This window comes from Nestor notabilis, unplaced genomic scaffold (genome assembly GCF_000696875.1).
Source record: "Nestor notabilis isolate BGI_N333 unplaced genomic scaffold, ASM69687v1 scaffold12767, whole genome shotgun sequence".
Taxonomy (NCBI): domain Eukaryota; kingdom Metazoa; phylum Chordata; class Aves; order Psittaciformes; family Psittacidae; genus Nestor; species Nestor notabilis.
The window spans coordinates 159-19,298 of NW_009937854.1; the positions used below are offsets into that span (position 1 = coordinate 159).

Below are 19,140 nucleotides of genomic sequence, written 5' to 3' on the forward strand. Positions count from 1 at the left end.
TTACTTGCCCTTCAGGCTGTGTTTATCTTTAAATTTCTATTATTGGTGAGGTAAGTTCTAACTAGTTTTGACCTTTTCGACACCGGAGGAAAGAATGCGCCTTGACTTCAGATAGCTCTTAAAATTATGCTTCAAAAAGGTGTCCTGTTCTTACAATGCAGTACACCTCCAAAAAAAGAACACCGATTCTTTTATTTTATTTTTTAACTTAACGTTGGGGACTTTTTTTTTTTTAAGGAAAAGAAGTCTGACTGAAGAGACACGACTTCTGGGTTTAGTGCCTTCTTAGGGCCTTCACTGTACTTCTGAAAACATAAGTTAGTGGAGAGTTGGGATAGAAATTTCACATCTTCTTCCAGCCACTGGAATATATTTGCTGTCAGTGACGTGCTTTAGGCAGTGTTACGTGTTCTCATATGCCTTTTTTCTTCTTTTTTCTCCAAAGGTAGTGAAAAAGAAAATCTCAAGATGAGTAAAAAGCCTCCCAATCGTCCTGGAATCACATTTGAGATTGGTGCTCGCTTGGAGGCACTGGACTATTTACAGAAATGGTATGGAAGACCTTGTACGCTATGTGCTAAGAGCATAATTGCTTTGTGTATGTTGTATGTTTTGGTGTCTAGTTATAAGATCTTGTGCAGCTGTTAATTGGCTGCTTCACACATGAACTTTATGAATTTCCGTGTAATAAGTCCATTAAACCTGTTGGCTTGTAGGAAAAATTCTCTCTTCAGAAATCAAACTAAACTTTGCTATGGCTTTTCCTTTGTTTGCTTTTAGTTGCTTGTGCAACTGTAGTAAGCAAAGAGCATTTCCAGAGTAGTGTGGAATGCAGTGTCATGTGTGAGAGGATGGGTGTGTTAATGTGGTAAACTTCTGTGACTTAAGACTTAGGTTTAGTTTCAAGGCGTGTGTGTGAATGTGTTTTTGTGTTCAGTTATCAGACTTAAAATCATTGAGAGGCTTGCGTTGGAAGGGACCTTAAAGATCATCTAGTTCCGTAGGTTCATAGAACTGATGTTAACAAAAGAAAACATCCTTAATTGGAATTCATGGACTAGGCAAGTACGACTGCATTTGTATCAAACAGTTGGAGAAGCAAAGTGCTTAAAATGGTGCGTCTGGAACCACCCAGTCATATCGTGAGGAGGAGTCAAGACTCTAACATGGGAATTTGGGCACAAGGACCATGCTACACAGCATGTGTGTTGTGAAAGGAGCTGTTAGGTTGAAATACACTGTTAGGCCAAATGGTACTAATATAAGTGGGCTGCTCTCATGATGTGTACTGGCCATGCTATTTGAGTTTGAAGAATCACTGTTTTTAAGTAGATGACAGAGGAAGTTGGTGCTTCTACCCAGAAGTGTTGTAGCTGCTCTCTGATTAATTAGGGCTAAGAAACGTAGGAGCCTGTACCTGCTTTTCGCTTGCATTCCTGGAGAGCCAAGTATGTGCTTGTAAATATCTGATCCTGCTAACTCCCAAGTTACTTGATAGGGAAGTCTGTGTTTTATTTACATGTTTACTCCAGTAGTTACATGCTCTGTATAAAGAGTTGGGTTAAACTTTTTATCAGTAGAGCTGTGATTTTAATTAGAGCAAAAGTGTTTTAATAAATGGTCTCTAAAGGGAAGTGTGGTTTACAGAACAGTTCTTGTTCTGACCTGTTGCTGTAGAGTGGGTTTTCAGCATCCTGATTCTATAACTGAGTGCTAGGATCATGAAACCAGCTGAATAGTGCTATAAAGGTAGAATAATTTTAATAGAACTTTTAATAGCAACTTTTGTGAATAGAGAAAACTAGTTAATGTAGCTAAAGAAGAAAAGTTAATATGTAAAAATAGCTTTGGCTTAATTGTATCCAAAACCCATCACTGAATATCTAGTGTGTAGTTTGTATCAAGACTGCCCAGCCTTAAGGGTTGGGTGTCAGTTCTGCAGTACTTGTCTAGGCTTGGCCTGGTCAAGGCCCTGTCTTAAGCTCTGCAACTGAGTTACTTGGTATTTTCAGGCAGAAGAGAATTTATCCTTAACTTTCTAGGAGCTGATTCTTCATCTGTACTACTAGGTAAAGTTTATCTGCGTGTCAACCTCTGTGGTGCCATATACAGGAGGTTAATACTACAATCTTGCAGTTACAGCAACACTGAAAACAGGACTATTTCAAATGAAATACTACTCATGTACATAACCAAAGAGCCTGTGAGAGAAAGCCCACTGTCGTGTTCTTGTTATTAGGATGACACGGGCTGGAATAATAGTCCATGCGATTTTTTTCTTAGCCTTCTGTTGCTTAGGGGGGTGGTGGATGTTTTTTAAACTCTTTCTATATATAAGCTGTATGCATTCCCCTCATCTGCATGCAAAAATACATACTTCAAAGAAAATAAAGTTGCTGAACTCACATGAAATCTCTTTCTATTTCTTAACAAAACCACAGTTGAAGCTCAGTAGTATTGCTTAGCTCAGTCTTTCTATGAGTGATGAATTGAGAACACTTGCTGAAAAATAATGTTTGAACGTGGTTTATTTTTTGTCCTCCATTTTTCTGAAAGCCTGCTGCCGTTTAAAGTGTTCATGACCTGTTAAAATGTTAATCAAGAAAGGCTTCTAGAGGATGGTAAAAATGTAGTAAGGTCTGGTTTTGCTTTCTGAGGCACTTCTGCAGGTCTTAAATTTTCATCTGTGCAGTACTTGCTGAAATTCACCTCAGGGAATCCGGTGTTCCATTTGAATTCTGAAACTTTGGAGAGGGTATTGTGTGCCTATTTATTGCTTAAAACCCCTGTAATTTTAAATGAGGTAGTTTTTGCAGACAGTGGGTCACTGAGATGGTTTGGCATGAGCAACTACCGAGCAGAAGAAAGCCTGGTCAAACTGATCAGCAGAGACAGGCTGTCAGTGAGCTTTACTGGGGACATAACTGCAGTCTCTTCTTCATCGAGTGCACCAGAGCGCTGCTGCAGGGGAGGTCATCTTGCACAATGAAATCACTTGTTACTGTGACTGATGTCATCTACCTGGACTTCTAGAAAGCATTTCACACTGTCCCGCATAACATCCTTGTCTTTGAGCTGGAGAGGCATGGATTTGACAGATGGACCACTTGGTGCATAAGGAATTGGCTGGGTGAATGTACTCAAAGAGTTGTGGTCAATGGCTTGGTGTCCAGATGACCACTGATGTGTGGTGTCCCTCAGGGGTTGGTGTTGGGACTGATCCTGTTCAACATCTTTGTTGCTGACATGGACAGTGGGATTGAGTGTGCCCTCAGCAAGTTTGCTGACAATGCCAAGCTGTATGGCTTGGCTGATACATTGGAGGGAAGAGATGCCATCCAGAGGGACCTGGAACATGCTTGTGAGGTGGCTGGTGCCAACTTCATGAAGTTCAGCAAAGCCAAGTGTAAGGTCCTACACGTGGGCCCTGACAACTACAGTCTGTGCAGAAACTGGATAAGGAGTAGCCCTGAGGAGAAGGACTTAGGAGTGTTAGTCAACAAATAGCTCAACATGAGCTGTCAGCGTGCGCTCACAGCCCAGAAACCAACCATGTCCTGGGCTGCATCCAAAGGAAGTGTGACCAGCAGGTCGAGGAGATGATTATTCCCCTTTGCTTTTGTGAGACCCCACTTGGAGTACCTCGTTCAGCTCTGGGGCCCCCAGCATAAGAAGGGCATGGACCTGTTGGGGCAAGTCCAGAGGAGGCCACCAAGATGATCAGAGGGCTGGAGCACCTCTCCTATGGAGACAGGCTGAGAGAACTGGGCTTGTTCAGTCTGTGGGAGAGAAGACTGGGGAGACCTTATAGCAGTCTTCTGGTACCTGAAGGGCCTACAAGAAACCTGGAGAGGGACCTTTGACAAGGGCATGTAGTTATAGGACAGAGGAGAATGGCCTTAAGTTGAAAGAGGGGAGATTTAGATTAGATTCAGGGAAGAAATTCTTCCCTGTAAGGGTGCTGAGGTGCTGGCACAGGGTGCCCAGAGAAGCTGTAGCTGCCCCATCCCTGGCAGTGTTCAAGGCCAGGTTGGACACGGGCTTGGAGCAACCTGCTCTAGTGGAAGGTGTCCCTGCCCATGGCAGGAGGGGTGGAACTGGATGAGCTTTAAGGTCTCTTCCAACCCCAACTATGAATTTAAGTTCAGTTAAGCAAGCTGTGAAATGCAGCTCTAATCAAAATCAGGATCATCTGGCAGCTGTTAGTGAATGAGATGGGATTGACTTGATAGTAGACAATAATTCAATATAAATGAGATGATCAGGGCCTGGTGTATAAGACCTGCGAAGAAAGGGTGAGGAAACTATCTTGGAGAAGGCTAGAGGAGACCCACTATCAGCCTTCCAGCACTTACAACAATGTCATCAAGGACACTTAGCCAAGCTCTCCGCAGTAGTGTGTGGCTGAAGGACAAGAGATAACTGGCAGAAGTGAAAACAAGTAATTCAGGCTAGGTACAAGGCAAATCATTTTCCCCATGGGGCAGTCAAGCAGTGCATCAGGTTGCCCAAAGAGTTTGTGGAGTCTTCTGCATTGGAGGTTTTCCAGACTGGTCTGGCTAAAACTCTGGAAAACCTGGTCTGATCCCATAGCTGACTCTGCTTTGAGTGGGAGGTTGGACTTTTTTTGGTAAGAGGCTTTCTGAGGTCCCTTCCAACTTGGATTATCCTATGATCTCATCCAAAAACTAATACATGTGCACACACCCCCCTATGCCTCTCGCTGGCAGATGAAGCAGCAGTAGAACTGCAGATGTCTGCAAGTACGTGCCCGTTTGGAAGACTGGTTTTTAAGCTGTTAGCCCCCACAAGCAGGACACAGCCTTTTTAGAGCTGCTGTCTTTAAATAAGCTTCTTTTTTTTCCCCCCTGTCTTTTGTGGCTCTAGTTCTCTACTGGTTGTCCCATAAGTGCCAGATATTGCTTTGAGAAAACCAACCCTGTTAACTTTTCTTAGCCAATATTCTATGTTAATCTGCTTGATCTAAACTTGTAAGTTAGGTAATGAAGTACAGATATATGGCCCTTTGTGCAGTTCTGGAATGGAAACAGCTCACTAAAGTAGGTTAGTTATCAAAGCAATAGCACTTTGATTTTAGTATATTTGATTATTTGGCTAGATTAGTATGGAGGAGGCTTTTTGTCCTGAAAGACTTTGGGAAATCTTACTTTGTACAGTCCTTGCTTTGGCATTTCAATTGATTGGGTTACCTGCCAGCCAAGTATTTGAAAGGGCTATGAAGACTGCTTTATATTGATACACTACAATATATGTAATTAAAAGTGAGGTAGAAATAGATGTTTACAGATTTTGCAGATACCTGAAGGCTGTTTGTGGACAAATCAGAATGGAGGGTGTTTGGGTTTGTATCATTTACAAGGTGGAAGGAAAGACTTCTTACGCTGTTACTGTGAAGGCAGGAAGTATGTATGTTTTCAGACTTTGTAGGTGCCAACTTGGGGCAAATTTAGTAACATTTTTGCATCCATTTTTACAGTTTGAAATAACTTGTCCCACGTCACAGGACAATTCACTTCTTTTTTGGTCACTTTTGAAGGGTCAAAAGGAAGATGATGTAAAAATGAAGAACGCCATCCATGTGGCCGGTAATGCGTTGAGTGAGTTGGAGGAGAAAATGGTATTTTCTCTTTTACACTTACAAAAACTGAACACTTCCCATTAATTTTTACTAGATGAACATTGGAGCATTATTGTTGTCTGACCAATGCTTCATAGTGTACTTTTTGTAAGCCATAATTTTGCAGCTTTGCATAAGTGTTGCATAATTCTTATGGGTTGGAATCACTGGAACCTGAGCATGGGGAGTATGCAGTACATAAGCTGGGCAGATACCATCAGCTAACAATAGTTTTCCTGTTCTCTCTTAAAAACAAGAACAAAACTCCCTGAAATTTGGACGAGACTTTATTTGGGACTATTAAATATTATTTCTATTAAAAAAACACATCTAAAATTTTCAGGTTATTGTTTCTTCCCACAAAAAGAGCATTGTCAATATTGAACTGGAGTTTGGTGGTGTGGTTTAGGTTTTTTCCTGTGAAAAGTAAAGACTTTTTCCTCAGTTTTTTAGAGTATGTTTTTCTGGTTTTTACTGAACAAATGTTGGCAAATCTGTTTGTATACCAAATTCATTCTGATCCCTTAGGGTGGGGTACTTGTTGGGTGTGAATGGGGAGAGTTGACCTGACTGGAAGGTTGTTAGGACCTTGGACCCCGTTATCCTTTGGCGCTGTGGAGTGATGTTTATATTCCCCTTTCTAGTACTTCTTCATAATCCCTACTTGCAGCTTTGCCATGGAAGGGACTTCTACATCAAATTTCTCATGTGTATGAGCTGTAACCATCTTCATCTTCTCTGTACCCAATAAATCTAAACATTTCTCTTAGCCACAGTCAAAGCTTTCCTGTATTCACTGTAACTAGAATTCTTTAAAAAGGCAGATAAAAGGAATACGTTGCCATTTTCTCTTCTATTAGCAGGAAATTCATACTTGCCTTTGAAGTATTTGTATAACTTCGCAATATATGGAATGGATTATATTCAGTACAAGCTCGAACTATAACACCAGAAAAATGTTTCTGCGCAGTGTGAAATTTGTAATAGTAAATTCTGCAGTATATATGCTCTGCTCTTTTCCACTGTGGGATCAGCATTGTGAAATATTGTTGTTTATACATATTTGTGGCACATTGTGTGGTTAAATTTAGTGGGTATTGAGGGTAATAGCTTGTTGCTAAATCCATATAAAGTTATTTTGGGGTTGTCTAATAACCAATCATATATAGCTTGGTTGGCTCAGAGATTTGTTACGTCTTCCATCTCCGAGTTTGAATGTAGGTTTTGGATCTATTCATCTTGCAGCCATTGTCTTGTACATACATTGAAGAAACAAATTATTATAATAAAGCCATTATGTGATATGATTATTATAAGCTTTAACTGTGCAAAACCAATATAATGGACTTTGATTTAGAGCCAATAGTGACATTTTAAAAAGACTTTGAGAGCAGAAATTGTATTTATCAAAGAGAAATTCGCCAATAAATATCTGGTGTTGCATTTCCTCTATTGAGTGATTCCTAGTGAAACTTAATATTTTGTATAGTTTTTTATATTAACTGATGCTGGCTTTGCTCTTCTTGTTTTTTATTTTTTTTTCCCCTATATATATTAATGTTTTCATTCTTGGCTTGCTGAATTTTCCTTAATTTCCAGTTTTATGTATTTATGTCTAAGCTCAGCTGCTTACTGTATGTTTACTGTATATGTTACTCCCCCCTCTTACTCAGTTTTCTCCTTACAGGACAATTGCACCATATTTTTCTAGTTTATCCCTTCTATTGTCTTCTACACACAGGAATGGTGGGTGACTTTGCTGGTGATGCCTGGTGAAAGCTGCTGTCTGTAGCAGCAGTTAAAAATGTAGCACCATAATGGGAACAGAGCATTTGCATTGCAGATGCTTAGGAAAAGGAGAATTCCATCTTTTGGCTGATGATTCCTGAATTTAGTAAAATCAGTGTTGTTCTGCACTACTACCTGTCTGGCATGTGATAAACTGGAAATTTCTGACTGTAGTAAGGAAGGAAAGGGGGTTGGTCTTGTTGCTCCTCTGACAGAAGTCCCATGGAGTAGTTGTATCCTGAGAATGATTTTGTCAGTAAAGTGGCAAAGGAGAATCTGCAGTTTGAGACTAAGAGTTTATTTTGAAGTTCAGTGAGAAGTTGAGAACTTAAAAGAATGGCTATAAAGATATTTTGTGTTTCTGAAATGTGTGGACGAGAGAAACCCAGCAGGGAATTGGACTATCTATGCATTCTGATGTGAGGGTGAAATGTGGCTGAAGTAGTTGCAGTAGTAACCTAGAAAATGGGATTTTTTTCTCATTCAGGCACTGCTGAGGTATTTAGATGTTGGGAAGCTGTATGCATCACTGCAGCTGAAGAAGTATGGCTGGAGAAATGAAGAGCAAATTGAGATTGACACCTTTTGTTCTGTTGCATTGTTCTAGTCACTAGGAAATAAGGAAAGCCTGTACTTCCTGAGAACTTGTATTTTAATCAGAAGAGAGTGTCCAGGACTCCTTTATCAGCACTGTCAGTGTTTTGGAGAGAAAGTACTCAATATTGAAAATGTTGACAGGGTTCCTGTATATGCCAGTTGTTTCTAGCTGCAGGAATTTGCAGTAGGACTGGAAGTTGGGTGCTCAAGCTCTGCTCTCTTACTATTGCTCCACAGTAGCACTTTGTTAGAAAAACAAGTTGCCTCTTAACGAAAGACAGGTGTCCCTTCCCTGTGGTCTTTCTTTTCAATACATGTTTTAACTTGAGACCATCCCTAACATAAACTGGAGAAAGCTTGATCATCTACTTAACTTTTAGGAGAGTCTTTGTACTTTTGAATCCATTTCAGTACTTTGAAAGGCAGCAGAAGCTGAATTCTTCCTCATTTCAATTCTCTGCATTTGATACAGTGGAGATAATAGGATCTAATAATCTTGGTGAAGCAAGTTGTGTGACAGAACCAGTTTGTGCCTTGCTCCCATACTACAAACATCACTTTGGGGAAACAGAAATACTGAGACGGAATAATAATTGCTGAAGTTAGAGAAGTTTGCCTTTTTTTTCCCTGCAAATGTAATCTTAACCTTTATGGTTCCAAAACTGTATCTGTGGTACACTCAAAATGAGATGCCTAAGACTTGTACTGGTTGCAGCTCATTCCTGATTAGTTCTGCTGAGCACAGACAATGTTGGCTGAGAGTAAAATCCTTGTGTTAAAGAATCCTGACGTATTTATTTAAGCGCATGTGGAGTTAATGATTGCTAAAAAATAGTTACTATGAACCGAATTTAATGGCAGTGAAATCATAGAAGCTGTTCTGTTGAACATTCTGGGTTTGATTAGTTGGTTGGATTTGTCTAGAGTCAATGGTAAAGTAATGAATGCTCTATTAGTATTATAAACTCTTTTATACCCTTTCCACCCCCAAGCAAACACACACTTTTACAGGATTTTGCTTTAGACAAACACAGTTTTTAAAACTGATAAGCACAAACTTCTAATGCGAGTTTCAGGCAGTTTTGGTCTGAGAGTTTGAGGTTTAAGTCTGTGTATGATCATTGACCAGGATGAAGCTGATGACCTGTTACTGATAAGTATAGATAACTCTTAAATGGTATCCTATTACCAATTTAGTAACTTCATCTTTTTCACACTTGGAGATTTCTCAGTACAAGGTGTTCATACAGGTTTCTAAAATGCCATGTAAGCATTGTTTTATGCAAAAAAGGTAAAAAAAAAATAAAAAGCTTTGAGATTTATCAGTTTAAATTTATCATTCAAGGTATCCATCTCGTATTGAGAAGATAGATTATGAAGAGGGGAAGATGCTGGTCCATTTTGAACGCTGGAGTCATCGCTATGATGAGTGGATTTACTGGGACAGCAATAGGTTGCGACCCTTGGAGCGACCAGCATTAAGGAAAGAAGGGCTGAAAGATGATGAAGAATTTGTTGTAAGTGGCACATTTATTTAATCTTTGACTCTTTTTTGTAAAATGCCCTACCTGTTTTCTTACATTAAATCTATCACATTTAATTATTTTAATAATTTAGATATTTCTCCTAGAAATATTAATGACTAACTTTGTATAAAATAGGATTTTAAACCTGGAGAAGAAGTACTAGCTCGTTGGACAGACTGTCGATATTACCCTGCAAAGATTGAAGCAATTAATAAAGAAGGTATGTCCTATTTGTGCATGGTCTGTTGGTAAGGACTGTTTGCATATATTATGCTGTAGCTGTAGTCTGTTTATGTGCCAGGCATATATAGTTTTTCTCACTGCCTCAATGTTAAGTGAAAATGTTTCTACTCTGTGCAGTTGAGTTAGAGCTTTGACTTTTATCTGTGTAAAATTGGGAAACAGGTATTTCTTCTAGAAGAAAAAATGCTTTATGTTTCCTCAGTGGTGAGAATAATGTCCTGTGCACAGTGTTCCAAATACTTTTGTACTATTGTTGATTTAAAACTAAAGATATATAGTAAATAATACATTATAATACATTTTATATTATATACAATATATATTGTATATCACATACTACATGATATATATTAGTTATATAATGTATTGATTCTAGTATATAATAATGTTATCTTTATGTTCATAATTGTTTTAGTAATGGTAGGTCTCTAAAGTTCTGTTTATTGACGAAAAACCATGGAAATAGGGAAATAAAGGTTAACACTTTAGATACAATATTTCACAATGGTCGATATTTGTAATAAGCATTAGTAGAAGTTTTTGCTGTAGTTTAAAGCAAATGAGGATTTGATTGTAAATCGAACTGTTTTCCTATTGTGGCGACTTAAATGTGACATAATTCTTTCAATGAATTACAAGCAAACGTGACACAGAAGCTTAAACCTGCTTGAAATTGTCCAAATGGGTAAAGAGTAATGATAGAAGAACAAGGTTTCATTGAGATTCAATTTTATCTTAAAATTCTATATCCTGACTATAGGTAACACCTGGTTACTGTGTTCATCCAGCCTCCAAACATTTTGCTAAAGCTTTCATAGTAACAAGGTGTGTTTTGTTTCTTAACTACTCATAATGATTACATCACTCCTTTTCTAGGAACCTTCACAGTACAGTTCTATGATGGTGTTATTCGATGTCTTAAGAGGATGCATATCAAATCTATGCCAGAGGATGCAAAAGGACAGGTAAGAATAATTTAGGTATCTCTTTGTTAGGTTTTATATAGATTCTTTTTTTCTTTAATAACTTGAGATAGAAAAAATGTCTAGTTTTAGATTATAGTCTTTATTCTAGGTCCTGCACTGCCTTGCTTCACCAGTTTTATGGATGATGCCCCAGAGTGTGCTGCTCGAGTAGGCTTGTCTCTATCTGAAATGCCTGGCTGCCCTACACTCCACTGCCAACTAATCTGTTCCCAGAGTTTCGTCTTGCAGAGTTCACAAAACCAGGGGCATCCAGAGACTTTTTCCTTTGGTGTCCTCCCAGTAAAAAGCTACAGCTTGTCAGTAGTCTGTGCTGCTGGGTTTTTATTATTATTATTATTTCTTCACCCCATCTCTTTTGTTTGCTACTGTGGTAGCTTTTTGCCCACATGTTCTTACTGACATGACTGTTCTGTGGGGGTTTTCTCCCTTGTATCAGAACTTTTGGGGATTCAGACAGTTACATATGTCTTTATTTCTGATAATGTCCAGTTGCTTAAAGAAGAGATGCTGAGTAGTAGCTGAGGGAGGCTGTGGAGTACATAATTTAGTCACTAGGAATATCTTTACTTGCAAAGGAAAACAACATTGAAGACTGAGATTAAACTGAAATCCATAGTCACACTAACACTGGCTTCTTGCTGCAGTCTTACAAGAACTATTGAACCAGTATATAATATTTCAATAATGCTTTTAGTATGACAGTAAGATAGGAAGCTAGAGTATATAATTTTACTTCATGAAAAGGAAGACTTGGTTAATGTGGTTGTGACTGAACTGAAATAGCCCTTCTGTGACAATGTAAAGAAGTCCCTTACTGTGTCCTGTGCTTTTTCTAGGGAGCGATGTTGTGTCTAATCTTGAGTTACTACTCTTAGGCCACAGGCATTTTCAGCTTTAAAAAGAATAGTAAATCCATTTCTTAGCAATTATTTTGATGTCCAAACGTGCTTGGTGGCAGCCCAGCTCATCTGCTCTTTCTAATTTTTCTCAGTAGTTGAAAGTTAGGGTGTCAGTCTCATGCATCTCAGGGGCTGAATGTAGGGGGCTTCAATGAAGTCTCGAGAAAGAACAAGGGGGCCAAATTTGCCCTTTCTGAGATTGATTTTGCAAAATTAGAGATAGACATGAAGTTCTGCAGCTTTCAAAAGCAAAGATACTTTTTTCTGCAACACTTCACACATCATTTTGCTGTGGTAAAAGTTTGTTTTTAAAGATATTTTTGTGGTATTTAAGAATAAAATCATAATCACAGAATGATTAGGGTTGGAGGGGACCTTAAAGATCATCTAGTTCTAACAAATAATTGAAGATTTGGTTTGAAAATCAAGTTATCTGAAACTGAGCTTTGTCTAAGAGTAGAACTCAAATGGCTGTTGTTGCTTTTTTGCATTATTTATTTTATAAGGACATTTACTAAAAATCATTTAAAGCTTAAAAAAAAATGCCAGGACTGTACTTGATTTGCAAAATAGTGAAGTTGGCAGATCTAACACTTCATTCTTAGTTTAAACCTATGACTTGGGGTTTTTGTTTCCAACGAAAAACAAAAATACATCTCAAGAGATAAGTGTAAGCTTAAGGTACTTGAAGTTCTAATGTAAGATCTGTTTGGAAGGTGTGTGCTAAGCATGTAGAATTTGAATTACATGGAGACATACAGACTAGTTAATTCTTTGATTTGAGCTTAGCGTGTCTTAAAGGAAAAGATTGTAAACACTGTAACACTCAAACTATTTGAGTTTCAGCAGAAGTGTGTTTTATCAAGACTCAGCTGTGAGGATGGATTAAAGACTGGAAAATATTTGTGTGGTTCAATGCAATGAGGCTATAGGTTAAGTTGCTGTGCAGATAAGCGCAAATTTGTTGAAACTACACACAAATGTGGCTAACGTAGAGAGAGAAAATAAAGGATGGGGGTATTGAGACTGCCCTTGTGAGAGCACATGTGAAGTATTCGGATAACTTACTTTTTCTGTTTCATGTTTTTTGTTTTATCTTCGATGTAATTAGGCGCGCGAGAGGGAGCAGATAGCGCCGGAGCTGAGATTAGTGACGGAAATCGAACCAAAAGAAGTGAGTTTTGAGGAGGGTTTTGAAGGAGAGGGAGGGGACTTGGCACACAGGAAGAGGAAGCTGAGGAAAAAGCATGGATTTGCGATTGGGACAGAGGAAAACAAGAAGATGTGACAGGAGACAATGTGAGCCAAGATGTAGGTGGGGCAGACTGTTTAGAATTGGAAGGTGAAGGTGAGGAATCCAGGCTTGCTGTGGAATCAGCCAGTCAATAGATTGATGATGTTTTTATATATGTGTATGGATGAGTGTGTGGGAGCTGGGAGTTGTGATGTGTCAGGAGAGGAAAACCAGTTGAATCTTTAGTACTGTAGAGAAGCACAAAGGTGGTGGTTGTAGGCAGGTGGAGAGTGTGTGTGCAATTCTGCTATTGGTACAAGAGTTGGATTTTAGAAATTATTCTGGTTTTGCCTTCCCACTGTTGTAGGTTTAAAGTTCTACGAAGGAATGTTTTAAAATACAAGTGTTGTAGCCAATGGATGTGTAAGGCTGTGGGTAATTTCTACTAACGTATTTCTTGATCGTGCATTTTCCTATGCTTTGATTTAGTGAATCTAATAAGCAAAATGACAGCTTTCCTCAGTAGTGATAATGTTTTGTCTTCTAACTGCAGTGTCCCATAACTTCTCTCCTGTCAATTTTCTCAGCTTACTTGAAAGGTGACCTTTAGTGAGAATAAAAAAGGGAAATGTACATTTATATTTTTATGATATATGTAAATGAGAAATTCACTGGAGTGAGATCCTGTGGGAAGTGGGAAATCAGGCTGGATGGCGCAGAGTAGCTAGTGCAGTTACAAAACCACAGCCAATAGAGGAACAATGTTAAGGCATGAGGGAGGAGTAGGGAAAACTTCTCTTAGGAGGATTTTTACTTTACTTAATTTCTAATATGTTCATATTTGGGCCCTTGGCTTTGTGTATACTGAGTGCTCTGGGGAAAAGTCCTGCTACGAAAGATTTACAACTAGTTTCTGTGATATCTGCTATACTTAGTGTCCTGCTGTAGTGGTTGACAGAGTAGATATCTTAATGACTGAGCCAGATTCGTGAGTTCATTGTGCTTTAGGCTCCCACTGTTATTTTCTTACTTCTTTCTAAAACTTCTGAAAAAGGCACAACATATCTTTTTGAAGGACAAGTTCCTGTGCTCTTCAAAAGAAATGTAGTCACCTTTAGCATCCTAGGTGCTGAATAGTTCTCGCACATCAGGAGCTGTGCAGGTGAGCAGTTACGCAGCAGGAGTTCAAGGCTAAAAAGCAGGAATTACCTGTGTCACTGTAATGAGTGTGTGTTCACTCTGGAGCCAAAATAAAAATGGAGCCAGAGGCTTTCTGGTCCATTCAGAGTCACAGAATTGTTGAGGTTGGAAGGGACCTCTTGAGATAATTTTGTTCACCCCCTGCTCGAGGTTCTCTTCACTGAGTTCAAATTTACATGTTAATCTAGGAAAAAAGTATAACTATCACCATAATTAATGTCTCACTGCTTGGGCTTCTGGATGCTTAACCTTTGTTTGCTTCATTGTTTTGTGTCCTGCTGCCCTTTGTAAGCTCCATGTCTTAAGGAAGGTATCCAAACAATGAAATACAATGCAAACAAAAACACTCCTTCATGTTGCACCAGAACAGCTACTACTGGAACAGGATGCTTAGTTCAGCGTGCTCCTTGAAGCTTGATGTCTTCTGAAAGCTTCTGACTTCAGGGTGCTTAGCTTGACTGAAAATAAAAGTGCTGTTTTGATGCAGGCCGCACTTCCTTTGCTTCCCACTTTTATCATACGATCAAGCTCCAGCCATATTACTGATCCTCTTCATCCCTTGACCAGGGTACAGTGTAAGACTTCTACTCTCAGGTGTTCCTAACTCCTCACCAGCACAAATAGCTCAATCCTTTTTTTGTCCTGCTGGATGGGCAAGGCTCTGGATGGACTGGAGCTAACGTGTGTGCTTGTTTTGCTGGCCAAAACCAGGTATGTGTATTTCTGGTTGACTATGCAGCTGGCAGTTAAACACGCTCTTTGTGGCTGGCACATCACTAAATGACCTTGATAGTTGCCTGTTGTGTAAGCATTGCCACAGCACTTCCAAACTTTGCTGCTGCTAGCTAGACTGAGCATATGCATCTTGCACTGACAGTTTGGACACGAAACACTTGATCTTAGAGGAACCAAAACTGTTGGTGTTTCTAAGTACATAGCTTGATGCAAAGTAGAAGCATAACCTATGTAAAGCAGTGATTAAAAAGCATTGAGGTATGGAAAGGAAAAGCATAAAATGAGGAAAAGTAATGCTCTATATTTTGTGTTATGCTTTTCTCATACATCAAAGAAGGCAAAAAAACCCTCAGTAGAACAGAAGCTGGGAAGACTTACAACGTGTAATGAGTGGGACAGAGTTGTGTCGAAACAAGGTTTATAAAATCAAGATACTCATATGATAACAACAAGGAAACAATCCAGCATAAAGTATAGTCTGTCTGCAGCTGGGGAAAAAAAACCCCTATTTATAAAGTGCACATGTGAAGCTAAGCAAATATTGTCTTTATTATATCTTTTTTATATGTGGCAGAACAAATCTCTAAATGCTCTTGTAGCCAAATCGCCAAGTGGTAAATTAATTATTGTTCAGACCACTCAGATGCTTAATTCTTGCTGGTGGAGGATGAACATTGCTCTTGGTGTTTATATCACATACAACTTCTCCATGGAAAAATTCTGAGCATTCATGTTATAGAAAATCTCGAAAATTACTTTGGTAAAAAGGATCGAGTTAAAATTTTTGCCATCACATTGATCCCTGACACTCAGGAGACATAAGGCAGGGGTCTGATTATTCCATAGTGGAAATTTCTTGGCTCAGTTTTGGGAATACTTAGTTCTCTCCATTGACTTCGAGGGTGGCTAGACTTCATCTACATGCCAAAAAGTAAATTAATTTGGGCTGTTTATTCTGTCATTTACTCTTTGAATGTTTCTGTATGGTCAAATAAGCGTTGTCCAAAATGGCACTTTGATTACTTTCAATGTGGATTGTGAAACTCAGTCATATTATAGAGCACTTTATTGAAATTGTTGAATTAAAGTTGTAATATGTACACAGAAAGAGTCCTATCTGTAGTTACTTTAGAAACACAGGTACAATTAGATAAGAATTGCCCCTGCTTTATCAACTGAATTTAGGAAAAACTCTGCCCAATCATGCAGCTGGCTGGACCATGCTTTGAGTTGATGGTGCTTTTGAATAATAGTTAAATTTGAGCAACAATGGAATTGGTGTATTTTCACAGCCAGAAGGGTAAGAACAAAGTCAGTGTTGTGGGTTTGGGAACTCCTGGGTTTCTCCAGCTGTGACACATGAAAATAGATAGCAGGGAACATGTGCAGCCACAATTTTATACACAATGGTTTTTTTGAAGGTTTTCTCTTTTTGCTTTTTATCCATGTGGCATACTGATAATACTTCAAGTTTATGTAGGCAATTTGGGAAACTCGTTTTACCACCCTTTGAGTAGTAACCCTAAAAAGACATTCAACTGCTCTTGAACATTTCTAGATGAAGTTTCACGGGGTTTATAAGTATTTTCTATTTGAATCTCAGGCACTTTTTAATACTTACTTACCATTTTTTCCTTTTTGGAGGATTGGATAGCTTTGGTCAAAGCTGCTGCTGCAGCAGCAGCCAAGAACAAAGCAGGAAGTAAACCTAGAACCAGCGCAAACAGCAATAAAGATAAAGAGGACAGAAAATGGCTAAAAGTTCCTTCAAAAAAGGAAGAAACCTCAACTTCTACAATCATGCAGGAAGTCCAAAAAAAGGAAGAGGAGCCTACATCTAGTGATACATTTGGTAAAAACAAATTCTGTGAAAGATAAAAGTAGGTTTTTCTATAATGTTGAAGTAGAATTCTTGTTGTTAATTTTGCAATGAAGTCATAAGTAGTATTTCTAGAGGAAGATGTCCATTTGCTGTTATGATAGCTTTGTCATGCGTAACATTGATCAGTTCAGAAGCAATTTTTATCAGGTAAATCTAGTTTGGTTAGCATTTACTCCTTGTGTAGAAACTTCTTACTAGCTCTAACAAGAGTATAACGTAGGGGGTTTTAAATGACTTTGTACACTTTGATTCATGTTCCTGCATCTTTTGTTACCTGTAAGATAATCCCTCATCTTGTTCTAAGAAAAAAGCCCCCAAACCAATATGGATGATATATCCATAATTAGGGATGTTTGATACTATTTCTGGGTTGATTAGAATTTGTTCATTTTAAGTCTTTAATACTGATTTCTCATATATTGAGTAAAAATTGCATTTTTGAGGTAATCTGCATCTAATGCTTCATTGTGTAATACTGCATCTTAACACTGTGTAATTTTCATCTTTAATAGAGTTTTAAAGTTTCTTTACAGCAGTATTTGAATAGCAATTCTGAAATACTGAAGTGTTGGTGGTGTTATGTATTTATTGAAATGTGAGTTTATTAGATTTCTCTTCTGTTTAATAGTAGGATTTCCTGTAGTGGATGTTCCAAAGATGGCCTTTGTGCAGGCAGAGAGCACGTTATCACACAAGAGGAAAAGTAATTTAGGCAACTCATTTCAGGCAAAGAGAGCTCGTCTTAACAAGATCACTGGTAAAATACTTCTTTTGTTGTTGACTTTTTCCTTTGTTAATGGAGTGAAATATACATGTTTATGTCTAAGGTACTGAAGTAGATCAATAATAGCACATCCATGAGACAGATATTCACTACAGTCTTTTACTCGTTAGCAATTTAAGAGGGAGACATAAAGGTTAATCTACCTAGTTCATAATTGTTGTTTCTTAGGAAGGTAGCCATCCTGAACTGATGGATTTCTTGAGTAGGTTTTAACTCCAGCTGCACAATTTTCTCCACTTTAGGGTGAATTTGGGGGTTGTCCAACTTCTTAACAGGGTCATAACCACTGTAAAGCTTTTGTTGGCTGTGGAAAAACTAGATGTTTTGTCAGTTTGTCATAAAGTGCAACTATTGCTGGAAAGAGTTTACAGGATTATCTTTTAAAAGTGTACAAGCCTAGCTACAAATCGAAGCAATGCAGAGTTTCAACTTTTTTTCAGTGTTTCAAGGCATTCATTCCCTACATTTGTTAGTCAAAAGTATAAATGGAAAACAAGTATACAGCTATAGAATACCTTTTATATAACAGGAAATGAAATAATAGATAATTGGCCTTATCTTTACAAGTTGGAAAATGCATTTTATTCCAAAATTTAATAGAAATTTAGTTAACAGTGGAAAAAACTATTTCAGTTTGTAGCCCTCCTTCCCCATGCCTCCCAATAAGCAAATTGTGCTGCCAGCATTGATCCTGTCACTGTTTAGGATGAGGCAACATGTTTGCACCTGTGTTGGGGAAGTATCAGATGCATTTCAAAAGATGGGTGAAAAAAAGTTGTGAAGTCCTCCCCCTGTAACAGAGGGGCCTTTGGACAGATGGTAAGGTACAAGTGCATCCCACTCATTATCCTAGTAACTACTGTTTTGTGTGAAGTCTGGCAAACTTCTATGCTACAGATGAGAGGGGTTATTTTGGTTTGTTTATTGTAGTAGATAAGGTATGGTCCTTCATAGAAAAAGTGTTGTTTCTGTAAGATAAAAACCCTCCTGATTTACTAAGCTGTGTGATGAGGTGGTTCTCAGATTTGTTTTGGCTGGTCCAACCTTTCATCGGTCAGCAGTGGAGGACACTTAGTTTTCTTATGAGCCTGGTTCTGTTTCATTGTCTTAATCAGCACTTCAGTCTAAAGGAGAAAACAAATGAAATGGGCTAGTATGGAACATGATATGAAGGAAGCAGCTTTCAGAAGAGCCTGTCTTCTGCCACCAGGATTTTCTTCCCTGGAAGGCTTCTTACTTGGTACCAAGTTTAGTTAACGGGTGTCTGATTTATCAGCCTCATTGCTACGCTCCTTTGCCCATACTGTATACATCCTCAGTTAAGTCTCAATTTAATTGCTGCCATGAGCAGTAGAAGATTGTAAATATGTGTCACTAGTGTGTGTACATTCATATATATATACATGTGTATGTATATATATATCTATCTCCCTGCTAATTTCCTTCCTTTAGCAGCTAGTAGCAGAAGATACCTAAACCAGCTGAAAAAACTGTGGCCCTAGAAATGATATTTTTATGTGCTTGTGGATACATTCTTTTTTCCTAAGGAGCTTTGTGAGAATAATAGCAGTCAGACAGGCTCACGTAGACTGAACTTAATAGTCAGTAAACATAATCTTGCAGCCATT

The 19,140-nt window shown here is 38.5% G+C and overlaps 1 protein-coding gene across 1 annotated transcript in view; it reads left to right on the top strand.

The window, feature by feature from the left end:
• Positions 1 to 450: 450 nt before the first annotated feature.
• The window catches only part of PHF20L1 (PHD finger protein 20-like 1), a 49,590-nt gene continuing 30,900 nt past the window's right edge, over positions 451 to 19,140 (top strand). The window contains exons 1-6 of the mRNA XM_010019048.1: positions 451 to 551; positions 9,369 to 9,540; positions 9,685 to 9,769; positions 10,669 to 10,757; positions 16,491 to 16,698; positions 17,360 to 17,485. Coding sequence (XP_010017350.1) covers positions 469 to 551; positions 9,369 to 9,540; positions 9,685 to 9,769; positions 10,669 to 10,757; positions 16,491 to 16,698; positions 17,360 to 17,485 — 763 coding nt within the window. The 5' untranslated portion in view covers positions 451 to 468. The remainder of the gene's footprint in view (positions 552 to 9,368; positions 9,541 to 9,684; positions 9,770 to 10,668; positions 10,758 to 16,490; positions 16,699 to 17,359; positions 17,486 to 19,140) is intronic.